This window comes from Archocentrus centrarchus, chromosome 14, assembly GCF_007364275.1.
Source record: "Archocentrus centrarchus isolate MPI-CPG fArcCen1 chromosome 14, fArcCen1, whole genome shotgun sequence".
NCBI lineage: Eukaryota > Metazoa > Chordata > Actinopteri > Cichliformes > Cichlidae > Archocentrus > Archocentrus centrarchus.
This window is the reverse complement of record NC_044359.1, coordinates 14317577-14339317: the sequence shown is the minus strand read 5'-3', so window position 1 is coordinate 14339317 and position 21741 is coordinate 14317577. Positions and strand designations below refer to the sequence as shown.

General features: G+C 38.4%; 1 protein-coding gene across 2 annotated transcripts in view; it reads right to left on the bottom strand.

The window, feature by feature from the left end:
* Positions 1–2459: 2459 nt before the first annotated feature.
* Positions 2460–21741, bottom strand: part of rad50 (RAD50 homolog, double strand break repair protein) — a 35339-nt gene continuing 16057 nt past the window's right edge. Inside the window, exons 17-27 of one of the 2 annotated variants that reach the window (XM_030747131.1) lie at positions 19866–20059; positions 19469–19579; positions 18970–19062; positions 18578–18691; positions 18196–18323; positions 17913–18014; positions 16369–16491; positions 4228–4313; positions 3978–4120; positions 3677–3810; positions 2460–3112 (exon numbers count right to left, since the gene is read on the bottom strand). In XM_030747131.1, the coding sequence (XP_030602991.1) occupies positions 2926–3112; positions 3677–3810; positions 3978–4120; positions 4228–4313; positions 16369–16491; positions 17913–18014; positions 18196–18323; positions 18578–18691; positions 18970–19062; positions 19469–19579; positions 19866–20059 (1415 nt within the window). In that variant the 3' untranslated portion in view covers positions 2460–2925. The remainder of the gene's footprint in view (positions 3113–3676; positions 3811–3977; positions 4121–4227; positions 4314–16368; positions 16492–17912; positions 18015–18195; positions 18324–18577; positions 18692–18969; positions 19063–19468; positions 19580–19865; positions 20060–21741) is intronic. The other variant, XM_030747130.1, reaches the window with a different exon arrangement.

The window sequence follows — 21741 nt, the reverse complement described above, 5'->3', positions numbered from 1 at the left end:
GTAGTCCAATTTTGGTGAGCCCATGTGAACTGCAGCCTCAGTTTCCTGCTCTTAGCTGTCAGGAGCAGCACCTTGTGTGGTTATCTGCTGCTGTCGCCCATCTGATTCAAGGTTCAACATGTTGTTGCAGTTAAACAGGTGTACCTAATAAAATGGCTGGTGATTTTATATACATACTGTTACAATGGTGGATGCTCATATTAAACATGGCCTAAGTTTGAAATAATGAGGTCAGTTTATGTACAAGTAATCCTAAAAGCTTCCAACCACTCTGAATGCTCAGTTTGTCAGGGGTTTTTTTTTTTCAGTGCTGAGTACAGCAAATGCACTTCTAACCTACTGTTTGACAGGAATAGCCAATCAGAAGAAAGCTGTCTTAAAAGGAGTGCAGCCTTGAAGCAAAATGCTTGTTTCAGACATTGTATGGACTAAGGATCTGCAGCATGAATCATGCAAAGTTACTCTGATAGAGACCAATATTTAAAATACTGAGCTGGGATTGACCAAAACTAGTCAATGAAAGGACTGGATGACAAAAGACAGCTTGTCAAAAGTACAGCATCATCAAAATTTAATATTCAAATAAACATGATCAAAATGTGAAGTGTCAACATAAAGTTCAAAGCATTTCCATGTAAACACCACTTGTGGGCTAAAATGATTTGTTAATACTTGTTTCAGTGCAGTGTGAGAGACTTATAACAAACATGCAAATATATTAAAATAACCCCTTAACTTCTTCTTTTATATAAAAAATAAATATGCAGTTGTACAATAACATGTAGTTGTTACCTTAACTATTGTGCTGTTTAATGACAGCTACAGATACATTTTTACCATTGCACTTTAAACATAGCTCAACCGAAAAAAAAAATAAAAAAATTTAAATGTACTGAATATAGTTCATATTAAATAACAATCGACTGCATAAAAAAAGGTTCATTAATAATTTACTAAACTATAAAATAAGCTATAACATGAAATAATAATAATACCCAATGTTTCATGTGAGAAACAGAATTATGAGAAACACTTGAAAACGTTACCACGATTCAGACAGTTCACAGATCTGGAAGATATTCAGGCATTTTGTTTTCTATTTTCCTGTGAAGTTTCTCTGGCCAATACAGGTGGCCAGGTTTGTCAGCAAATCCGGTATCGGCTTTTTGTTTGTTGTAGCCTCCACGTTCTTTAGTTCTTCTTTGCAGTTCACCTGAAAGTGAAGAAATCCACTGGGTTCAGTATGCTATCACTCACTGTTCTGAAGCAGGTGAGGTTTGTACATATTTATAACTCAGAGTTGATGTTTTCATTTGGTAAACCTGCCAATAAGATATCTTACTTGTGATTTAATAAGAAATACGTCCAAGTTTCTCACAATCTTTTCATCCTCACTTCTCTGATGCTTGTTCAGGATGTCATGCACTTTGCAGAAGAAGTTATTCTGTATGGAACATGATAAAGAATACAGATTTACATGTAAAATCATACAAAGTGGGGACTATTTTTATTGCAATTTGTCAGAAAATAAATGAAAGAATATCAAAAATGTAATTCAATAAAACTGAATGAACTTCAAGTAACTGTTTCAAAGACGTGAAAAACAGTCTTCTCACCCCACATCCATTGTTGGCCAGCTTGGTCACATCCTCCACAAAGTACCCCTGGCGTATTTAAGAGAAAAAAATATGTCACCTAACAATTTTAACACACTTTAAAGGTTTTAACAAGGTAAGGAACCAAGAATGTTACAAAGATTTCAAGCTAAGCGTCAAGAAAAGAGTTGTGGTTATGAGATGGAGCCCTTACCTCATGCAGAGTTTTATTGTATTCCTTAGTCAGGTCAAGGATATGTTTAAGGTTGAGAATATGGACAGGACTTAGAGCACATGGGCCGATCAGCACGGCCATGACAGACGCCAGCACAAACGCCATCATCTCCATACTTGTTGTTCGTAGGCTGAAAACCTTCAGAAAAAGGTTCTTTGAACAGAAGCCCTTGAAGTGGTTGTTTTGCTTAGTTGTCAGGTTGCAGTTTGTTGTGAGGTTGACAGCAGATTATGTATACTTGCTTTGCCCACGCCCTCACCACGTCCACCAATTACAAAAAAAAATAAAAAATTAAAAAAGTGTAGTGACTGTGTGACAAGGTTCGTGATTAAGTTGTGGTCATGATAAAGGATCTGTGTTTCTCTGAAATAAACTTTTAAGAATAGTCTTAATTTGATCGGACGTGATTTTAGTTTGATTTCTGCTGCCTGTTACATCATTTTGTTCTCAGCAAATGACACAGTATAACCAGTGAACACTTTCAAGTTGAATATTCTACTCATCACGATCTGATGTAGGATTTAAATGTTCCTTTAATTTTTTTCCCAGGAAGGCCGCTGGCTGCTGGTCACTCTGTAAAGACTATGAATGACAGCAGAATTTCAATAACTATAAATAACTTCAATAAGTTTTGACTTTTTTCAGCAGTTTTATTTTTCAAACAAGTAACGCCACAATGTTTTATAGTTTTCATTTCTATAAAAACAAATACGCATCACTGTTTCACTCAGGCTGGATTCCAGCATCACATGAATGCAGTTCAAGCTAACAATTAGGATCAAACATTTCAGTGTCAGTTTGTCTTTAAATGTTTATTTCTGACATTAAACAAAAGCCTTTTAAAGTTGGTTTTGCAGGAGCTTGTTCCACCAGTTTATTGGGAATAATTGAGGATATAATAGATTTAAAGTTACTGAAGAGTGTCTTCAAAAACAAACATTGTATACAAAGCAGTTAATGAACAAATGATGTGAAAATGAGTTTTCTTCACGCCTCCTGGAAAGCATAACGGAACGTGGCCTTGGCCCAAACAAAATCAAAGCAAGAAGATGAAGCATTAGTTTACATTTCCAAAGGAGTTTTTAGAATCACTGTTCAGTGAAGATAGGATGAGAGGGAGGTGATGCTGCACTTGTTGATTTCAGAGTTCTGGTCCTGGTTCTTACGGATACGATAGAAGTGTTCAATGTAGCTGGACCGCCCAAGCAGCTCTACAAAGTCCTCGTCATGGGTGATGATCAGCAACTGGAAGTTGCGCTGGCAAGAGCGATTCTTAATGATTCTGAAGAGAGGAGCAGGAAATAAAGCGTTACATGAAATGTATAAAGAGTTCCCACTGTGGCTGCAAGGAATACAACTAAGAGTTTAATGTTTAGCATGCCAGGTAATCCTAGTTGATTGGACTTTATCCCTCATACACCTTGTGTGTCTATTAATGAACCTCAAATTACACTGTCTGCTCCAGTAAAGACAAAATAAATAAAAAAATGAATGACCGGAATGAACAAATGCCAACCTTTAGCATCCTGTAACACTATATATATATCTATAGCAACACATCTACATCAAAGGGGCCTTTTCTTTGGTGCATAGTTAACTTGAGTTTAATGACGGCTTTTAAGCCAAAACGAGGTTACAGTCATGATGAGGCGGCCTATAAACTGGACCAAGTATGGTAGACAGTGACTGTCTGTGCACTTTGATCGCTGCTGTTTAAAGATTAAGACTTGGTTTTAAGGCTAAAGGTAGAAATTGGGGTTACTGTTAATGTTAGGGACTACTCCATCCTATTAATGAGGGTCTTCACAAGTATAGCACTAAGAAAAATGCATCAGTGTGTACGCACTCTACAAGGGCGTGTGCTAGTGACTCGATGTTCTCTCGGTCCAGGTTGGTGGTGGGCTCATCCAAGGCTAGAATCCCACAGTTCAGACAGAACGTCTCAGCCAGAGCGAGACGGATTATCAGCGACGCCAATACCTGGACACACATAACCACATTTTTAAAAAGGAAGAAACAAATGGATCAAACAAAACAACCACATGTTGTTTGAGTCACTGGGAAATTTTGCTGTTTTACTGCACATCACATGTAAGTTTTCATGTGATGTATCCACTTAAAGAGAAAAAAATATGCTTTTATGTCACCTTCTGGCCGGCACTGCAGCGTCCTCTCATATCCAGAGCTGTATCTCCTTTCACCATAACTACTCTGTAGTTGTAAACCCTCCGCCTCACTCCAGCAGATGAATTCTCATCCACATCAGACCTGATCTCCACATACTCAATATCTGGAAAGAGAAGAGAAGGAAAAGACAAAACACAGTGAGCGAGGAAACGATGTATATGAAAATGCTACAAAATAATAATTTTTCCCTCTTTTTTACGTGAGACACACCTTGACCCCTGTAGGTGCTGCGCCATAGGTCTCTGATGATCTTATTGATTTCATCCATCTTCATACTGTGGAATTTCATGATGGTTCTGTGGGAAAAAATTAAATCAAAATATAAAGGATAAACTCAATAACAAAAAAAAAAAAAAAAATTATGATTACCTATGAAAATAATAGCTAAATGTAAATTTCTGTTAAATGTGCATTTCTGTCTCAGTAGACAGCAGCAGATACATGACCTTTGATGATTTATCACAGCTGTATTATCAGAAACAAACTGCATGTAATTGACAACTTGAGTTACAGACTGACTGCGTCTTATGGCAGGTTTTAGTGACAGTGTTAGTATAATCGACAATCTCATTTTGCAGCAAAAACAAAAATAACTGAAGTTAGCCACAGTAACTTTATCTCATTGGATAAAACATTTATTAATGAAGTTTAACTTTGAGGACATCATTTGTAGTTGAGAAAAGGTGATAAATCACAATATGTGTTACTGCAATACTCAGAATATAGCAAAATGTTAAAAATCTCAATAATAAAGTATTGTGAGACAAGTATTGTGATAATATTTTATCATGGGGTGTCTGATGATTCCCACCTCTATTCATTACTAAATATTAAATTCTACAGGAAACTGAACTTATTTAATATTCAAGTCAACAAGTCACTTTAATATAATTATACATAATTCCGGTGTGTGTGCATCTCCCATTGTTTTTCTCACAATTCACTATGAGCACAGTTGCTTCAGATGATGTGCTGGAGTGGACACAAACATAAAACCCAAATACACACAAAATTCTAATTTTCAAAAGAGAACATTTGATGATGACACCAAAGGGCAAGTAATTCATCTCAAAGTGCAACAAGTGAATAGCCATCATAAAGCTTTGCATAGGTTGAATTATTTTGCTACTGCACATTTCTAACCAGAAACCATTTTCGGATCATTTGACTATAAAATGAAAAGCGCAGCAATTTTTCTTTTGCCAATAAATGCATCTATCATATTGACAGGATATGAATTGATAAATAAGATATAAACACAACTGGATTTTTTTTTCACTTTCCTGAATACCAAGAAAATTTTGGTCTGTAATCTAACAAACTGATGCGAAACATGAAATGTGGTAAGCAAAAAACAAGTGATAACAGTACAACTACCCATGCTATTTCTGAAGACCATATATAGTGAAATGAACCATGAACAGATGTCGGAGGGGCGGATATGTGCTCTACTAGCTGACGTCTATTATGCAAGGAATGGTAGTGTAATATTTATGCCTTTAAAAAGTAATCCCATCTTGAGTTTTATTATCTCCTAATATAATAATGCAGCATTATTAATATAATAAAATAATTTTATTATGAGGATTCTGCATTAAAGTTAAATAACACTTATTCATCTTGTGCTTTTTTCTGGTAATCAGAGGATCATCTACTAATGTCCTTAAAATATAAAAGAAGAGGGGAGGGTGCACTATCATCCATCTTGCTGTGCGTGTACAATGGATGTAAAAGCTTTAAAAGGCTTTAGCGGTTTGAGTGAATCAAATCAAGTTTTAAAGTTACAGGACGCTAAGTGCAGAATTCAGTGTTTTCTTGCTGAGCTTTGGTAAAAACTGCTGTGTTGTGATGGTGTTCCAGGTGACAACAAAATGTTACAAACTACACTTTTTAGATCCTGTTGCATATATTGATGAAACCTGAAAAAAAAAAAAGCACTGCATTGCTTTAATGCTGGACTGTTATGGTAACTAACTGATTAAAATAAGGGAAACGTGTTAAGGCAAAGTGGTTCCAACCAAAATCAAAAAAAAAAAAAAAAAAAAAAAGTATTTCTACTGTGTATCCTATAGATAGTACGTAAACTTTATTTATATAGTACCTTTCACAGATAAAAATCACAAAGTGCTTTACAATGTGCAAGTAAAATAAATACAAATAGCTGATAAAAACAATAAGTAAAACATTTAACTAAAAAGCTTGTCTGAATAAAAGTGTCTTAAGCTGCTTTTTAAAAGAATTAACAGAATTGGCCACACAGAGAGACAGGGGCAGGGCATTCCACAGCCTGGGGGCTACTACCTGAAAGGACAGGTAACCCCGAGTTTTAAACCGGGTCTTAGGGACCCTCAGGAGGTTCTGGCTTGAGGACCGAAGATTGCGGCCTGAAGAAAAAGGGGCCAACATTTCGGTGATGTACTGGGGGGCCTGTCCATTAAAGGCTCTAAAAGTCAAGACTAAAATTTTAAAATCAATTCTAAATTTGACAGATAGCCAATGTAGAGAGGATAAAACCGGTGTGATGTGTGCCCTTCTGTTGGTTTCTGTCAAAAGCCTCGCTGCAGCATTCTGGACCAGCTGGAGATGAGTGACGGCAGATTTATTAAAACAAGTAAAAAGAGAGTTACAATAATCTAAACGAGAGGAAATAAAAGCATGAATAATCATCTCCAGGTCAGATTTGGATAAAATTGCCCTCAACTTAGAAATATCCCTCAAATGATAACAGCAACTTTTTACCAGATGTCTTGAATCTATGTCCAGAGACACTGACTGGTCAAAGAGAACACCAAGATTTCTGAGGCTGGGCTGGGAGGAGGAGCCCAGAAAACTGAGGTGTTATTTGATCCAAGAAAGTTTCTGTTCAGGAGCAATGATCGTGGTTTCAGTCTTACTAGAATTTAACTGAAGGCAGTTGTTAGCTAGCCAGTCCTTAATACAACAGACACAGCTGAGTAAATCATCAAGCTTGTGTAATTCTGAATCACTGAAGGAACAGTAGAGTTGAATGTCATCAGCATACAAATGGTAAGACACCTATTAAAGCTACTGATAATCTTACCAAGGGGGCTGATGTATAAGAGGAACAAAATGGGGCCCTAGGACTGAACCTTGAGGAACGCTATGCAGGAAGGGAGTGTGACTTTGGATGTTATGTTATTTGCAAACATGGAAAAGGTTCTATTGCTCAGATAGGAGGAAAACCACTTAAGAACAGTTCCAGAAATTCCTATCTCATTCTGCAATCGACGTAACAGAATTTTGTGGTCGACTGTATCAAAACTAAATGACAAATCTAATAGAACCAATACAGTGCACTGACCAGAGCCTGCAGCCATCAATGTGTCATTTGAGACTTTTAACAAGGCAGTCTCTGTAGAGTGCATCTTGCAAAAACCAGAGTGAAACTTATCAAGGATATTATTGTTATTTGATGCAGCACAACAAGTAATTTCTGTCACTGAGATTTCCTGAGAGAGTATAAAATGGTATACGAGTACTGCACCCTCATTGGTAGTCATTTTAAAAAGGTTTAAAGGTCACCAGTGGTTTCTTCACTGAAAGCTGAATCTCATTGTCATTCTACGGAAGCTGCTAGTCGCTTCCTTTGTTGTCTTTTACATTCACAAATCTACAGAGCCTCTTCTCTGTGACCCAGTAAACCTGGAACCTGTTCGAGCTACCTTCCCTTTCCCCAGATACTTAAAAACCACACGGAATATATTAAAAGCTGAATAAATCTAATTTAAAAAATATGAAGTGAAAGTAAGTTAAATAAATCTGATTTCATTATTAACCTGAATTATGCTCTTGTACTGGTCTTTAGAAAGTAAAATTACACTTGGATATTTTATCTTTTATCTCTCATGATTGGCATGAACGTTCTTGGACTTCTGATGTGGGGCATGCCAAAAAATGTTTGGCAATCCAACACATTTAGATTGATGTTTTTAAAATACAATCAAAACTGATGTCAACTCTTCAATATTAAATGCACACACACGCGCGCACATAACTTTTAGCTTTTGCTCTGTTCTGCACCAACAATTTTTGCACACTAAGTGTTAATTTTTCCACGTCCAAATCAAAACATCTTACCATGAAACTGTTTTCTCTGTATTCAACTGTGACCTGGATATATTGTCTGATTGAAGGCTCGCTTGCAATCTTGATAAACCTGCAGACAGTGATGCCTTCACTAACCCACACTTACGGATAAATGATGCTTCTGCTCTCTTCAGATACCACACTCAGATGCTATCAGTGATGGTGAGCTCACACATCCTTACTAAGGCCTTTCATCCTTATTAAGTGTTTCTGTCAAAGTATCCTCATCTCCAAGAATAAACAGTTTGACAACATGAACATTTGTTTGATAGGTTTCCAATAATTTATATGAAAAGCAAACAGAAAGAAAGGATTAGGAGAAAGAAAGCCACTGAAACAGCCTAACAGTCAAAGGCCTTATGCACTGACATACAAAAGTAACTTACTGGTGCAACTACATAAAAAAAAAACAAACACAGCTCTCCAACATTTGACAAAGGCCTTGCCGTGTGCAATGTCACGCTTTGCTAACCTACTGATAATTTTTCAATTATTTGCACATTTCAATCATGAAAATCAGCACTGCAAAATGCTGACACCACATAAAAATGATGGCATTGATAGTAACGTGGTGATATGTGGTAGGAAGTGAACCCTATGCTCTCTGACATTCTTTTTTTGGCTAGTGCCTGTATTTCATTTGCTCTAATTTAAAATCTGTTGAAAAAAAAAAAGTAATTATTAAAAAAGGCTTACTTTGCAACTTCATCATAAATGGATTAACACTAACAGTTATTACTAATGATTAATCTGCCACTTCTGACCATTAACTCATCAATACACACCACTAAAAACAGACATGTACAATCTTTGGAATCACTTGGTTTTCTCCATTAGTTGTTAATATGATCAAGGGCAGTGTCATTAGCTTTCCCAAGGAGTCTGTACCAAATGGGACCTCCCCAAAAGGAAGGCCACTTGGGCGGAACTGTGGAGACTGGAGCCATTTTGCATTTCCTTCCTGCTGAAATCAGTTTATGACTCACTCCTGACTCTGGTAAATTTATGCAAGTGGGGCATAAGGGAGGACCCGCTGTGCAAGCTTTGTGGGGAAAGGGGCACCATGGCGCACACCCTGTCCGCGTGTAAAACTACAGGTGGTGCCATGACAAGGTGCTCATGACACTCACTAACATCCTGGAGCAGGAGAGAAGCAAGAAACACCACCCACCCTGGTAAAAAAACATTCATCCAGTTTGTAAGGGAGGGGGAAAAGCCATCAACCACAACAATAACAAGGAACAGCCCGCTACAAAAGGCCGTAGCCTGGGAAAGTCGACTTGGGAAGAAGGCTGCAGTACCCCCAGGTTGTCCAGACAACTTTGAGCCCAGATGTGGTACTTTGGTCTGAAGAGGAAAAAAAGATCATCCTCATTGAACTTACAGTCCCGTGGGAAGAGGGGTGCAAACAGGAGCACCAAATACCAAGATCTCCTGCAAGACTGCAGGGGAAAAGGATGGCAGGCATGGCTGCTCCCAGTCGAGGTTGGCTGTAGAGGATCCCCTGCCCAGTCACTGTCGAGAATGCTCACAGCCATCGGAGTGACAGGGAAGGAGATAAAGGTAGCAGTTCGCAGGATGGGGGAGGCAGTGGAAGGAGCCTCTTGCTGGTTATGGAGCAGGAGAGAGGAGTTAAGCTGTAAACCAGAAGGAGGGGATGGGCAGTGATTTGGCCACTACTGCCCACCCACCATCAAGAGGGTGTTGCGGTTGAGGGTTGAATCACCAAATGAACGACGGTTACCGCTTGATGACATCAACTCCTTCTGGTCAAGGCTACATTCACTTACGGTGAATAAAGGTGGAGCATTATGGAGCTAAATTGGGGCCATAAAGTTTGCTCTAAAAAAAAAAAAAAAAATTTAAACTGAAAAATTATTTTGAACCCCCCCAAAAAAAATTTAAACAGGGAAAAAAAAAAAGTTGTGCAACTGAAAAAAAAAAGTTTGAAAATTAAAAAAAGTTTAGCAACTGAAAACAAAAAGGGAGGGGAAACTGGGAAAAAAAAAAAATCAAAACTATTTTCAGATTCATTTTTTTTTTAAATTTCAGATTTTTTTTTTCCGCAGCTTATGTGAATACACGACTCGAAACTCAGAGGAAAAAATATGATCTTGACAGATTTGCAGAGCATTTTAAGTCCGTGTTGGAGATTTCCCATGCTCTCAAAGGCAAGCAGAAGCCTCGTCTTCATCTGCCAGCGCTAGCAGTGATCAGGTAATAAAAAGACATGGAGGGAACACAGGCACATTCACTGTTGATACCTGAGCAGTTTACAGAAACAGCATGACATGGACCGCGTCACTGCAATACGTTGGCTAGTCCGTCATATTGGAAGTGGCAAGTCAGCCTTAAATCAATGAAACCACATGCAAAGGGAGTGGATTTTCTGAATAAAAAGGACTGACGTTTAAATTTAACTTCATATTTTAGATCAGGGATCCTCACATCCAGGCCTCGAGAGCCGGTGTCCTGCACCTTTTAGATGTGTCTCTGCTTCAACACACCTGAGTCAAATATAGAAGTCATTAGCAGGACTCTGGAGAACTTGACTGCATGCTGAGGAGGTAATTCAGCCATTTGATTCAGGTGTGTTGGATCAGGGACACATCTAAAACCTGCAGGACACCGGCTCTCGAGGCCTGGATGTGAGGATCCCTGTTTTAGATGGTCCGACGCCCACTGAAATATTGACTGTTCTTCAGGGTGGGCCCCTGGGGCCGTGCGAGTGAGTGGGGCACTTCCCCGAGTCTCATTTTCCGGTCAAAATGCTCTCATTCCGGCTCTGGGGGAGCTCGGGGCTCCAGGGCAGGATGTTGAATATCCAGATCCCACAGTCCCTGAATGCAACAGCTGGGACTATGTTGTTCAGCCACTGTGTTGAGCTGTCAATCATGATTCCACACCCCCGTCATCTGAGGCTCTGCCCCCCCGCCAAAACAGGGCCAAAAGTTTGAACTCGGAAAAAAGAAAAATCTGAAAATGCGAAAAAAAAAATCTGAACGTGCAAAAAAAAAAAAAAACTAGGGGTGGGACTTTAACGTGTTAATTTCGATTAATTAATTACGGGGAAATTAACGCGTTAAAAATTTTAACGCATTTTAATCGCACTTTGCACCGTGGAACGTTTCTCAGTGCACGAGTTCCCGGCATACAGATTATATCGACGCACAATGTCCAAATTAGGGGCCACATCCTGCGAAGGACCCGGCCCACGTCATTCGCAGCCCACGAACACCACAAAGGCCGAAAGTGAGCGGCTAGCCTTCATATCAGCTGCCGTCACCTCTGCGTAGCTCATGTCGCCTAGCAACCGTGAGTGCGAAGCACAGCTGTGTAAAAGCAGCTGTTAAACAGAGAACGAACTTTTTCTCCTTTTTGTGGTTTAATTTTAAGTCTTTAACTCAAAATAAGCTGTTAAAACAAGCATAACACATTTCAACATCAAGGAATACAGCTGAGAGAATGATTAATTTCCAACTATAACAAGTGAGACATTAATGTTGAATAAAACTATCCAGTTATGATGCTTAACTTTAATTTCAGGAGTTTGCTTATCACAGGAGCACTTCCACCCTTCATTGGTCTGTGTAGTAGACTGGTGGGAAAATAAACAAAATTTTGAATTTTAAGCTTATGTATATTGATTCATTCATCAACTAAACTTAAATTAATATTTCTCATGTCAAATATTGAAATGCGATTAAAATGCGATTCATTTCGATTAATTAATTACAAAGCTTGTAATTAATTCGATTAATTTTTTTAATCGAGTCCCACCCCTAAAAAAAACCCCACTGAATCTGAAAAGTAGTTTTGAATTTTTTTTTTTACAGTTTCACATCTTATTTTTTCAGTTGGAAAAACTTTTCTTTTTCCTGTTTAAATTTTTTTTTTTCGGGTTCAAAATAATTTTTCAGTTAAATTTTTTTTTTTTTCGAACAAACTTTATGGCCCCAATTTAGCCTCGTAGAGCATCCTTAGATGCAATTGTAATCTGATTTGGCCACCGTTGAAATCACAGGTATTAAACTGTGCTTAACATGTTAAATATTCCCTGCACTGGTGGAAAAAAGTAGCCTTGTTTCTCTACAGTATCTCTCCCGGGCTAATTCTGGGTGGATCAGTTTTAGTAGGGTATTGGCATTTTTAATGGCTTCTGAAAGAAATGAAAGTAAAACTGCCCCTGTAGTGTTGGGCACACCAAAAGTACAAAGCTAATAGCAGCTCTGCGGTGACCTGCCACATTTATTCCAGTAAAGCTTTGACTGTTTGTGTGTGTGTGTGTGTGGTCATCTTTGTCGGAAGGTCTTTTCTTAATCTATAATGATATATGACAAAGAAAATCAGCAGAACACTGGACAAGCTAGCTCTGCAATTATTCAGCATTTTTGCCTGAAAAAGTATTAAAGTTATTAGATGATTATCAGTTGCAAATTTAATATCTCAAGTGCAAGTGAGACTACATCAAGAAAATGCCCAAACCAAATATCATCACAACACTGCAATGAGTTTGTACATTCATTACAACATTTTCCAATGTGTTACAATGAAAAGAAAGATAAGAGAATGTGAGAAAGTTCAGTGCCATCACTACTGACATTTGTATAGATTTCCACCTACATAAACAAACCTCAATGTCTATAGAAAGATTCTAATCATTGCTTTGCACACAGTGGATATCTGTGCTTTACATTACTTCACAATAAGCCAGGTCTGGAGTATCTATGAGGCAGATACAGTCTGTCTTGGGACCTTACTTAAGGCTAAAAATTTAAATAAATACAGAATGATAACATATCATCTTTAAAGTATTAAAGTATTATAGTGTTATAGTATTGCACAGCCCTAAAGTAAACTAACTGTATGTGCAACCACTGATGTGCCTAAAGGTGAAAGTGAAAAACATGCATTGGTTTGTATTCATGAAAGGCTTTAGTGGCCTGAACTCAAACAAGTGTTTGCATTTGCACTCTATACACGCAAACATTTATTTCACACCAGTGACTGCAAGGAATAGCTGATGTCTTTGCACCCAACAGTGTAGCATTTTGCACCTAACTCTGAGTTAGATGAGAAATCAATTAGAGCTGCTAATTAGTCTGCTAAGCATAATTATATGGGTAATCCAACATTATTAGGCATGTTACATTCCCTACACAATATATTTTTCTAAAGAGAAAAAGAAGTAGCCTGATGTCTTGTGAGAGAATTGAAAATCACTGATCTTTCACAAAAATAATGACAGATTTTGAAACTTCAAATTAAAATGTTCAAGTGGTTCATAGCACAGATGAATTCAGTCACATAGAGCCTTGAAAAAAGTTATCCCAAGATAAATTAACAGCATTATAAAGGCAGCTATAAAAAGAACCCAGTGTTGAGCAGCGTTACTAGTTTTTTTAATACATTAATTAAAAACTGATCCGCTCTCTGGAATCCCAAGAACCTCTTTAGTTATTCTAGAGCCTGGTACTTCACATAGAAAAGCATGTAAGGTTGGCTCAGAAAGACGCGACTCATTTCCAAACTGTTTAATTCATAGATGAAGGTCATGCCAACATTAGACGGTCGAGATGGAGGAAATTCTGAATGACTGGCGAATCGCTACCTACTTCTAACAAGACTATGACACCATTGTGAAGGTGGCTGAGTAATCATCTTTTATTTTTGCTTTACTGAGGTGCCAATAGGACCACAACAGAAGGAAATAATTAGAATTTCCAGACACATTAAAAGAAGAGAGAGAGAAAAAAAAAAGAAGAGTCATGCCTCCTGGAATAAAATAAGACCCCCCCCCCCCCCCCCCCAAAAAAAAAACAAAACAAAAAAAAACAGAAAACAACAACAACAAACAAACAAACAAACTCATGTTGTGGCCAGTACTGTACCTTGCTCTTAAACCAAATAAGAACTTGTGAAACATCAATAAAATGAAAATCTATGTAAAATCTCTCTGGGCAAACTGACGTCATTTAAGAAATCAAGTGAAGACCTCTCTAGTGACCTACTTAAAGATCATGGAAGCTGTGCCCTCTGTGGCAAAGCGAATTTTAATCATAATTTTTGCTTTCCACAATTAAATATCAAATAATATTGAAATTTGTGCTCTGCCAGTAGAATGCAAAGCAAAAGCAATTAAGCACTCCCTAAATCACTGCGTAATGACATGCTTGCACGTGCTAATCACAGCTGCTCCCTGCCCTGTGCAGCGTGAAGGTTCCTGAATGCACTCGACTGCAGTGATAAAACTACAGACTGTCAAAGCAAAAAAATCACAGCAGAAGGTGAAGAGCTTGTCCCTGGAAGCAGATTATTATCCACTGTTTGGAAATTCTTTGGATTTAAGGTACCTAATGTTAACCAACACATGCAACAAGTGCAGCACAGCTGTATCTGCGCTGCAAAGCAACACAACTAACTTATTCAACCACATGAAACCACACCACAAACTGCAGTAAAACAAATGCACGAAGGCCAACAAAAACATTGCAGTGGCTGCTAATGTGAAACCAACATCACCTAAAAAAAAAATGAAAGCGAGCCTGTACATAGACACAATTGCATTCCATTTTGCTCTGTTCATTAAACACAGTGAGTAGCAAAGGCTTCAGGAAAATAGTCAACACACTGGACAAAAGATGTTATCCCCTCACACAATTATCTTTCCACAGTCAGAATACCTGCGCTGTACTCAAAACAACGCAGAGGACTAAAGAGGGATCTCTCAGCTGTCGAGTACTTCGCTCTAAGTTTTATGCACATCCATTATGCAGGTACAATGAACGGAGGGAAAGATCTTAAAGTTTGCTTCTAGGAAATGCAAACAGAACAATCACCTCATTTGTTTGCAAAGATTAATTAACAGGAATTTAGCATAAAAGTGCAAGCAGTGTCCTGTAAAGTTTTTTTTTAATGATATATAAATTTTTCTCCCAAGAATTTAGGTGAATGAGGAATACTTAAAATACTTTTCAAAAATGGGCAGTGGTTAAAACAATTAAAATCACTACACAATATCAGTCAAACTGTATCAGATTTCAGCCTGACCGGCCACTGTCTCGAAGTACTGGAAGACAATGACATCACTTCCTCCTGACAATGCTGTTGATGTCCCAGTTATCAACCTGAAAACTCTGCGGTACTTCTGATGACCTAAATTCTAAGGGTCTGCTCAAGAAGACAACCACCAGATGTGTCATTTCAGGAAAATTACAAAAGATGTTTAGACAGACGATGTACGTAAAACTTACCAACCCTTCTTCCTGTAAGGTTGTAAGATTTACATATTTTATATGCATTTTTTGAACAGTGCATAGATGTATAGTATAGTATATATATAGAGCTTACTGATTACATGTAGGAAATAGGGTTGGTAAGGTATATTTTGCATGCTGTTGGATCATATCATGCTCTACATTTTGACTTGGACGTGGTGCACTGGCTGTTACACTTTTTTACTTCAAAGATAAATAAACAGGTGTTTTCATGCTGCACCATCACTGTGTGTGTAAAAAGATGAAGAAAAACAGGACGGAGTTGGAATAATATTAATAATACTATAAAATCCTACCTAAAAAAACATTTCAGTTTTTTTTTTTTGGAGATCCAGAGACAGATACAGGTTTAAAGCCATTTAGCATTTTTATACAACATAATGTTTTTGAAAATATTCACAATAATAGATGCTTCCTTGGCCTAAATTTCTCTAGTGTGTGTTTACGCTTTTCCTAAAAGTATTTTTGTTGTAAACTTATATTTGTTCCTTTGTTACTGTGAATAATGGGTAACCCAGCTCTCAAAAAGTGCTGTATGAATAGAGTTTTATTGACTCCTTTGTCATTATTTTAATCACACAACTTACAGCAGACCATATGTCTGAACTCCTGATACATGCCTGTGCATTTGAAATGCAATTTATCTGTGGTTTTACCATGAAACTAATCAATCTCATCTGTTTCACTCTGTGTCACTATACATACCCATTTTCCCAAGCTGACTAAACAGTTTAGACATGTTTCTGCAAGTGACACCTTCAGACACGAGGGGAAAAAAAAAAACAGCAGAATCTCAGAAGAGACAGTTTTGATCACTGACATCAGTTGACACTGTCATTTCCAGTTGCCACTGTAAATTATCACAAATATACACACACACACACACACACACACACACACACACACACACACACACACACACACACACATACATACATACACACACACATGCCAAGACAAGACTTACTGATCAAGAGCCTTGTAGTAGAGATCCAGGTCCTTAATGACCAGCTCTGTGGTCCTCATTGTAATCATCTTGTTTCTGTAGCGCTCATCAGCTTTGTCATACTGATCCTCGCGCAGCTCCTTTCTGTAAGGAATCATTTCAAAGAGCACTTTTAATTTCACAAAAAAGTTCAATGAGAGAGAAATAATGACGAGGTTTTCTGTTCATGTTTCTCAGCATTATCCAGGGTTTTCCCAACTTCAATTTTTCACCTTAAACTAGTTTTACTACACTCATACATCCATGTCCATTCTATGGTATTGTTTGGTCTGTTCATGCTGTTAGCAAACCTATTAATGACAGTGAGAAAAGTAAATAGAACAGAAGACTGATTGCATGCATATATACAACAAAATGTACATTTACATCTAAGTATGATTAAAGGACCATGCCAAACATCCACTGTCTGAAACATAAGTGCACTACTGTACTCATTAACAGACAATGTCCACCAGCATTAATTTTATAATGAAAAATGGTTTGCAAGATTTCATAACTTAATTTTCACTTTATGGTTACAAGTATCCTGGACTAGTTCACACAGCTTGAAATCCCACTGTCTTAATTACATTTATACAGTTATTCATCTGAAATTAAACTTTTGATACAGTAAACTATTTTTGTGGGTCCAGTCCTACTCCACCATATAAATGTAATTTTAATTCAAGGTGATGTTGCCATAATATATCATATACATCGTAATATTCAAGTTTTGTGGATGTAAATTAGATGTTACTGTTGTGAAAGTTAAATGGCACCAGGGTTTTAACGGGTGTCACAGGTGCCTAAATGCTAAAAATGGGTCATTTTAGGCCTTTGGTAGGTTGTTTGCTAGGCAATGTGATGGTGCCATAATAGCTGATAGAGATAAGAGCTTCTGGGGGCCAAAGATGTACCTGTGAGTTTGGTTGGTGAACTCTTGATCATGTATTATATGGTGTGACCAAGATGACTTGGCACACTTGGCTGTACACACCATGGTAGTAGAAAAGTAATCATATTAATATTATGACAGGGATTTTAAGAATATCATGTATTTTGCATTATATGAAAGACTGATAGTCTATAGCTTTTGGTTACAGTTGCACATAGCAGCAGTCTAATCAATCACCCAGCATTCATACAGATGCACAGATTAAGTAGAGGTGAAAACATAGGCCCGACATCTCTCATAATGTGTGATGATTATATGGTAATTGGTTATGGGTTTCATTCTTCTGTTCAATGAATTTGTCTCTGAAGAGATTTATTTCTATTGAATTAGCTCAATGTCTGTCTGAAATGTAGGTCAAGGGATGACTCACTGCTCCTTCATCTCATTTGAACCTAAACAGTAAGCAAAAATATATTTGTTTGTTCTAACAACAACATGTTCAGAATATACAGCTCACGCTACATTAAAATCTTCCAAAATCTTTTAGGATATCATGTTTTTCCACAATTTTCCTGGCAAGTTTTGGATGACCATACATGTATAGAGTAAGCGTAAATGCAACCTGTGTCACCTGTAATGCAATATCTCCTCCTCAAAGCCTTTCTGACGGCCCAGTGCAATACTGCGGTTCTTTTTCAAATCCTCCAGCTTGCGTTCTGCTTCACGCCGTTCTCTGGAAAACCGCAGAAAGAGATAAGATATAATTTTAAATACTACACACAGCTAAATCTGTAACATTGACAAAATATCAAGTGTGACATCTCTGACGTGAAAGAGACTGCAAATGTTTTTAACAGTTTCCTTACTGGCTTCACTGATCATTTGATAAACTGCTAATGGTGCAGTGTTCTTACTGGCGCAGCTGCATGACTTGCATGTTGCCCATGTCTTTAATCAGAGCTTCATGTTTTGCCACAACTTCTTTTAACTCTTCAACACGCTTCCTCAAGGTCAGGTTGTCCTGTAACCAGCGCTCCTGGACCTAAGATTCATTAACAAGGTTTTAAAATGATTGCCTTACCCACGCATCTAGAGTCAGGTGAAGCTGAGACTGAAACCTAGTGTTTTAAAGTTAAGAACACACAGCACAATTTTTGCTCTGTTGTCAAATACCTGCAAAAGTAGATAGTTTAAACTAAGGTTTGCAACAGCAAACCATATGCTGGAGTGAGCTCACAACTTTCTTTAAAAAAAAGAAAAAAAAATGGGGAAAAAAAGATATAAAAAAACCTGTACCTTTTGAGTATCTATGTCCTGACGGATGTTTCCCATCTCCTTATTAATCTTCTCCTTGTTCTTCTCAGCCTCATGGAGCTGAGTGTTAGTTTCATGGAGTTCAGACTCTTTTTGCTGCAACAATAATGCCCATGAAAGGGTTAAAAATTAAATTATTAAATCATGATATTTATAGTCAAGCTTCTACAGTTGATCTCAGAGGAAACTGCTAAAGTTGTACAGTGAAAAAGCTGTTGTTTCAAAGTTAAAGAAACATGTTTACCTTTTATTTAATAGTGCAAATGAAGTGTACTACACAATGTCAGAAAACAAACCATGGGGGATGGGGATGGGGTTGGGATGTGTGTGTGTGTGTGTGTGTGTGTCATGTACAACAGTGCCAAACATGTTACCTCTTTGTACTCATCTTTGCCCTCAATGACGTATTTAGTGATGTCTTTTTCCAAGGTGGTAATCGCCTTTAATTTCTCTTTAATGGAGCTGATCTGCCAGAGTTAGAATTCAGACTAAATTAGATAAGTAGACACTCAAAGGTCATCTGTACCACAAAAAAATGCCCTATAAAAATTCAATACTATCATTTTACTACAGTCATTGAGCGTGTCTGTGCACATGCGTGTGCATGTAAAACAATGTTGATTCACTGATAATTAACATTTCTCTATTTATGTAACAAAGGCTTATATGAAAGGCATTAAAAGGTACGATATGATATGAAGAGTAAGAAAAAGAAACACACGAAAGGCCCAAATTACCACTTAAAGAACAAACCGATAACAAGGAATGGAGGACAAATTTGCAGGTTGAGTGAAACAATGTTGCTAAACTGTGCTGCTTTCTCAGTACAGAGAAAGCACATTCAAAAACAGACAAAAGTGATTGTGTGTCCACCTTCTCCTGCCCTTCTTCCTGCTTCTGCGTTTTGCGCTCCAACAACTCCTGTTTCTCCTGCTGCAGCTTCTCCAGGGCAGCAGACAGAGGGGACAGTTGTTCCTTTGCCTCCTGGTTAACCACAAAGTGGAAAAAAGAAGGAGAACATGGAAAATTTATAGAAACCTTTTTTTGGCAACTAAAAATAAGTAACTGTAAATGTACGGATTAAGCACATCAAGCTCAAAATGAATAATTGGTATCCATCTATAATGAATATGCAATGAGCCTTCTTGCATGATTATGGTATATTTGTATTATGTTGTAACATGAGTATGGAAAAAAGTGAAAAATTTTAATATCCATGTGACCATAAAATATAAAAGTAATACAAAAGGGGAAAAAAAAAAAAAGATACCCTGATGTCCCGGGTGAAGGATTGTATCTCTGTGGTGAACTCGACACACTGCTCCTCCAGCTGCTGCTGTTTTTGCATGTCGCTGCTCAGCTGGAGCTTTTCCGCTCTTGTCTCGTTCACTCCACTTCGCAGCATCTGAATCTGATCCTGCTGGTCCTGGATCAGCTTCCGTTTCAGCTCCATCTTGCTGGAAGCTGAAAATACACAAGGTGAAACCAAAGAAAAAACAAACACAGCAACTAGAGATGCACCGACAAACTGACCAGGGACTGAAATCAGACCATTTCAAGTGTGCATGGTTTAGGTAGGAAACGTACATCCATTTCACTCATGAGCAACATGCACACAGTGGTGCAGGCAAATAGTCACACGGACATCACAAAAACATTCATAACAACAAATCTAATTAGACATTTAAATCACCACCAACAGGCTGAACATGGACATCTTAAAGTGCAAAGTGGCTAAAGCTAAAAGTGGCTTGGCCAGTCACAAGCCGGGAGCCTCAGTATGAAAGTAAAAGGATCAAAGCAGTAAAACAGTGACAAGTGGAAAAAGAGAAAACGGTTGATGTCCTGTTCTCTGGTGAAGTTATAAACATACAGGGGAATGACACAAGTGCCTGATGTTTGTTTTGTTGCATAAAACTGTTGCACCTGTTTGTGTTTAAGGTAAAATTTGTCAGTTAAAGGTGGGTTTACAGCAACTCATTTTCAGTTAATTATCTGTACCTCTTTCCAGAAGCAGAGCATTTTATTTTCATTATTTTCAGCGAGAGAAGATCTTGTAACTTACTGCAGTTTGGGGGAAACTGTAAAGTTAAATAATTACGTTTATTATGAAAATATCATTTAGCATTTTTATTTGAAAATTCTACTAGTTGAAGTTCTTAAAAAAAAAAACTGTTATCAGCAGGTCACACACAATGTAAACAAATAAAAAAATAAACTGTTATCCATCCATCCATCCATTTTCTTCCACTTATCCAGGGCCGGGTCAAGGAGGCAGCAGCCTAAGTAGAGAAGTCCAGACCTCCCTCACCCCAGCCACCTTCTCCAGCTCATCCAGGGAGACGCCAAGGCATTGCTCAGGCCAGCTGAGAGATATAATCTTTCCAGAGTGTCCTGGGTCTGCCCTGGGGCCTCCTCCCAGTAGCACATGCCCGGAACACCTCACCCAAGAGGCGCCCAGGAGGCATCCTAGTCAGATGCCTCAACCACCTCAACTGCCTCCTTTCGATGTGGAGGAGCAGCAGCTCTACTTTGAGCCCCTCCTGAATGGCTGCATTCCTCACCCTATCTATAGGGGAGAGGCCAGCCACCCTTCAGAGGAAGCTCATTTCTGCCACTTGTATTCGCGATCTCATTCTTTTGGTCACTACCCAAAGCTCGTGACCATAGGTGAGGGTAGGGACATAGATCGACCGGTGAAACGACAGCTTTGCTTTCACGCTCAGCTCCCTCTTTACTACTACAGACCGGTGCAGCGTCCACATCACTGCAGATGCATCCCATATCCATCTGTCAATCTCCCGTTCCTTTCTCCCATCACTCGTGACCAAGACCCTGAGATACTTAAACGCCTCCACCTGGGGCAGTCACTCGTCCCTGAGCTGGAGAGGGCACTCCACCCTTTTCTGGCTGAGGACCATGGCCTCAGACTCAGAAGTGCTGATTCTCATGCCAGCTGCTTCGCACTCGGCTGCGAACCGTTCCACTGCGAGCTGGAGGCCACCACCTGATGAACAGGATGGCATCATCCAAAAACAGCAGAGACGAAATTCTGAGGCCACCAAGGCGGAAGCCTTCCACCACTTGGCTACACCTAGAAATTCTGTTCATAAAAATTATGAACAGAATCGGTGACAAAGGGCAGC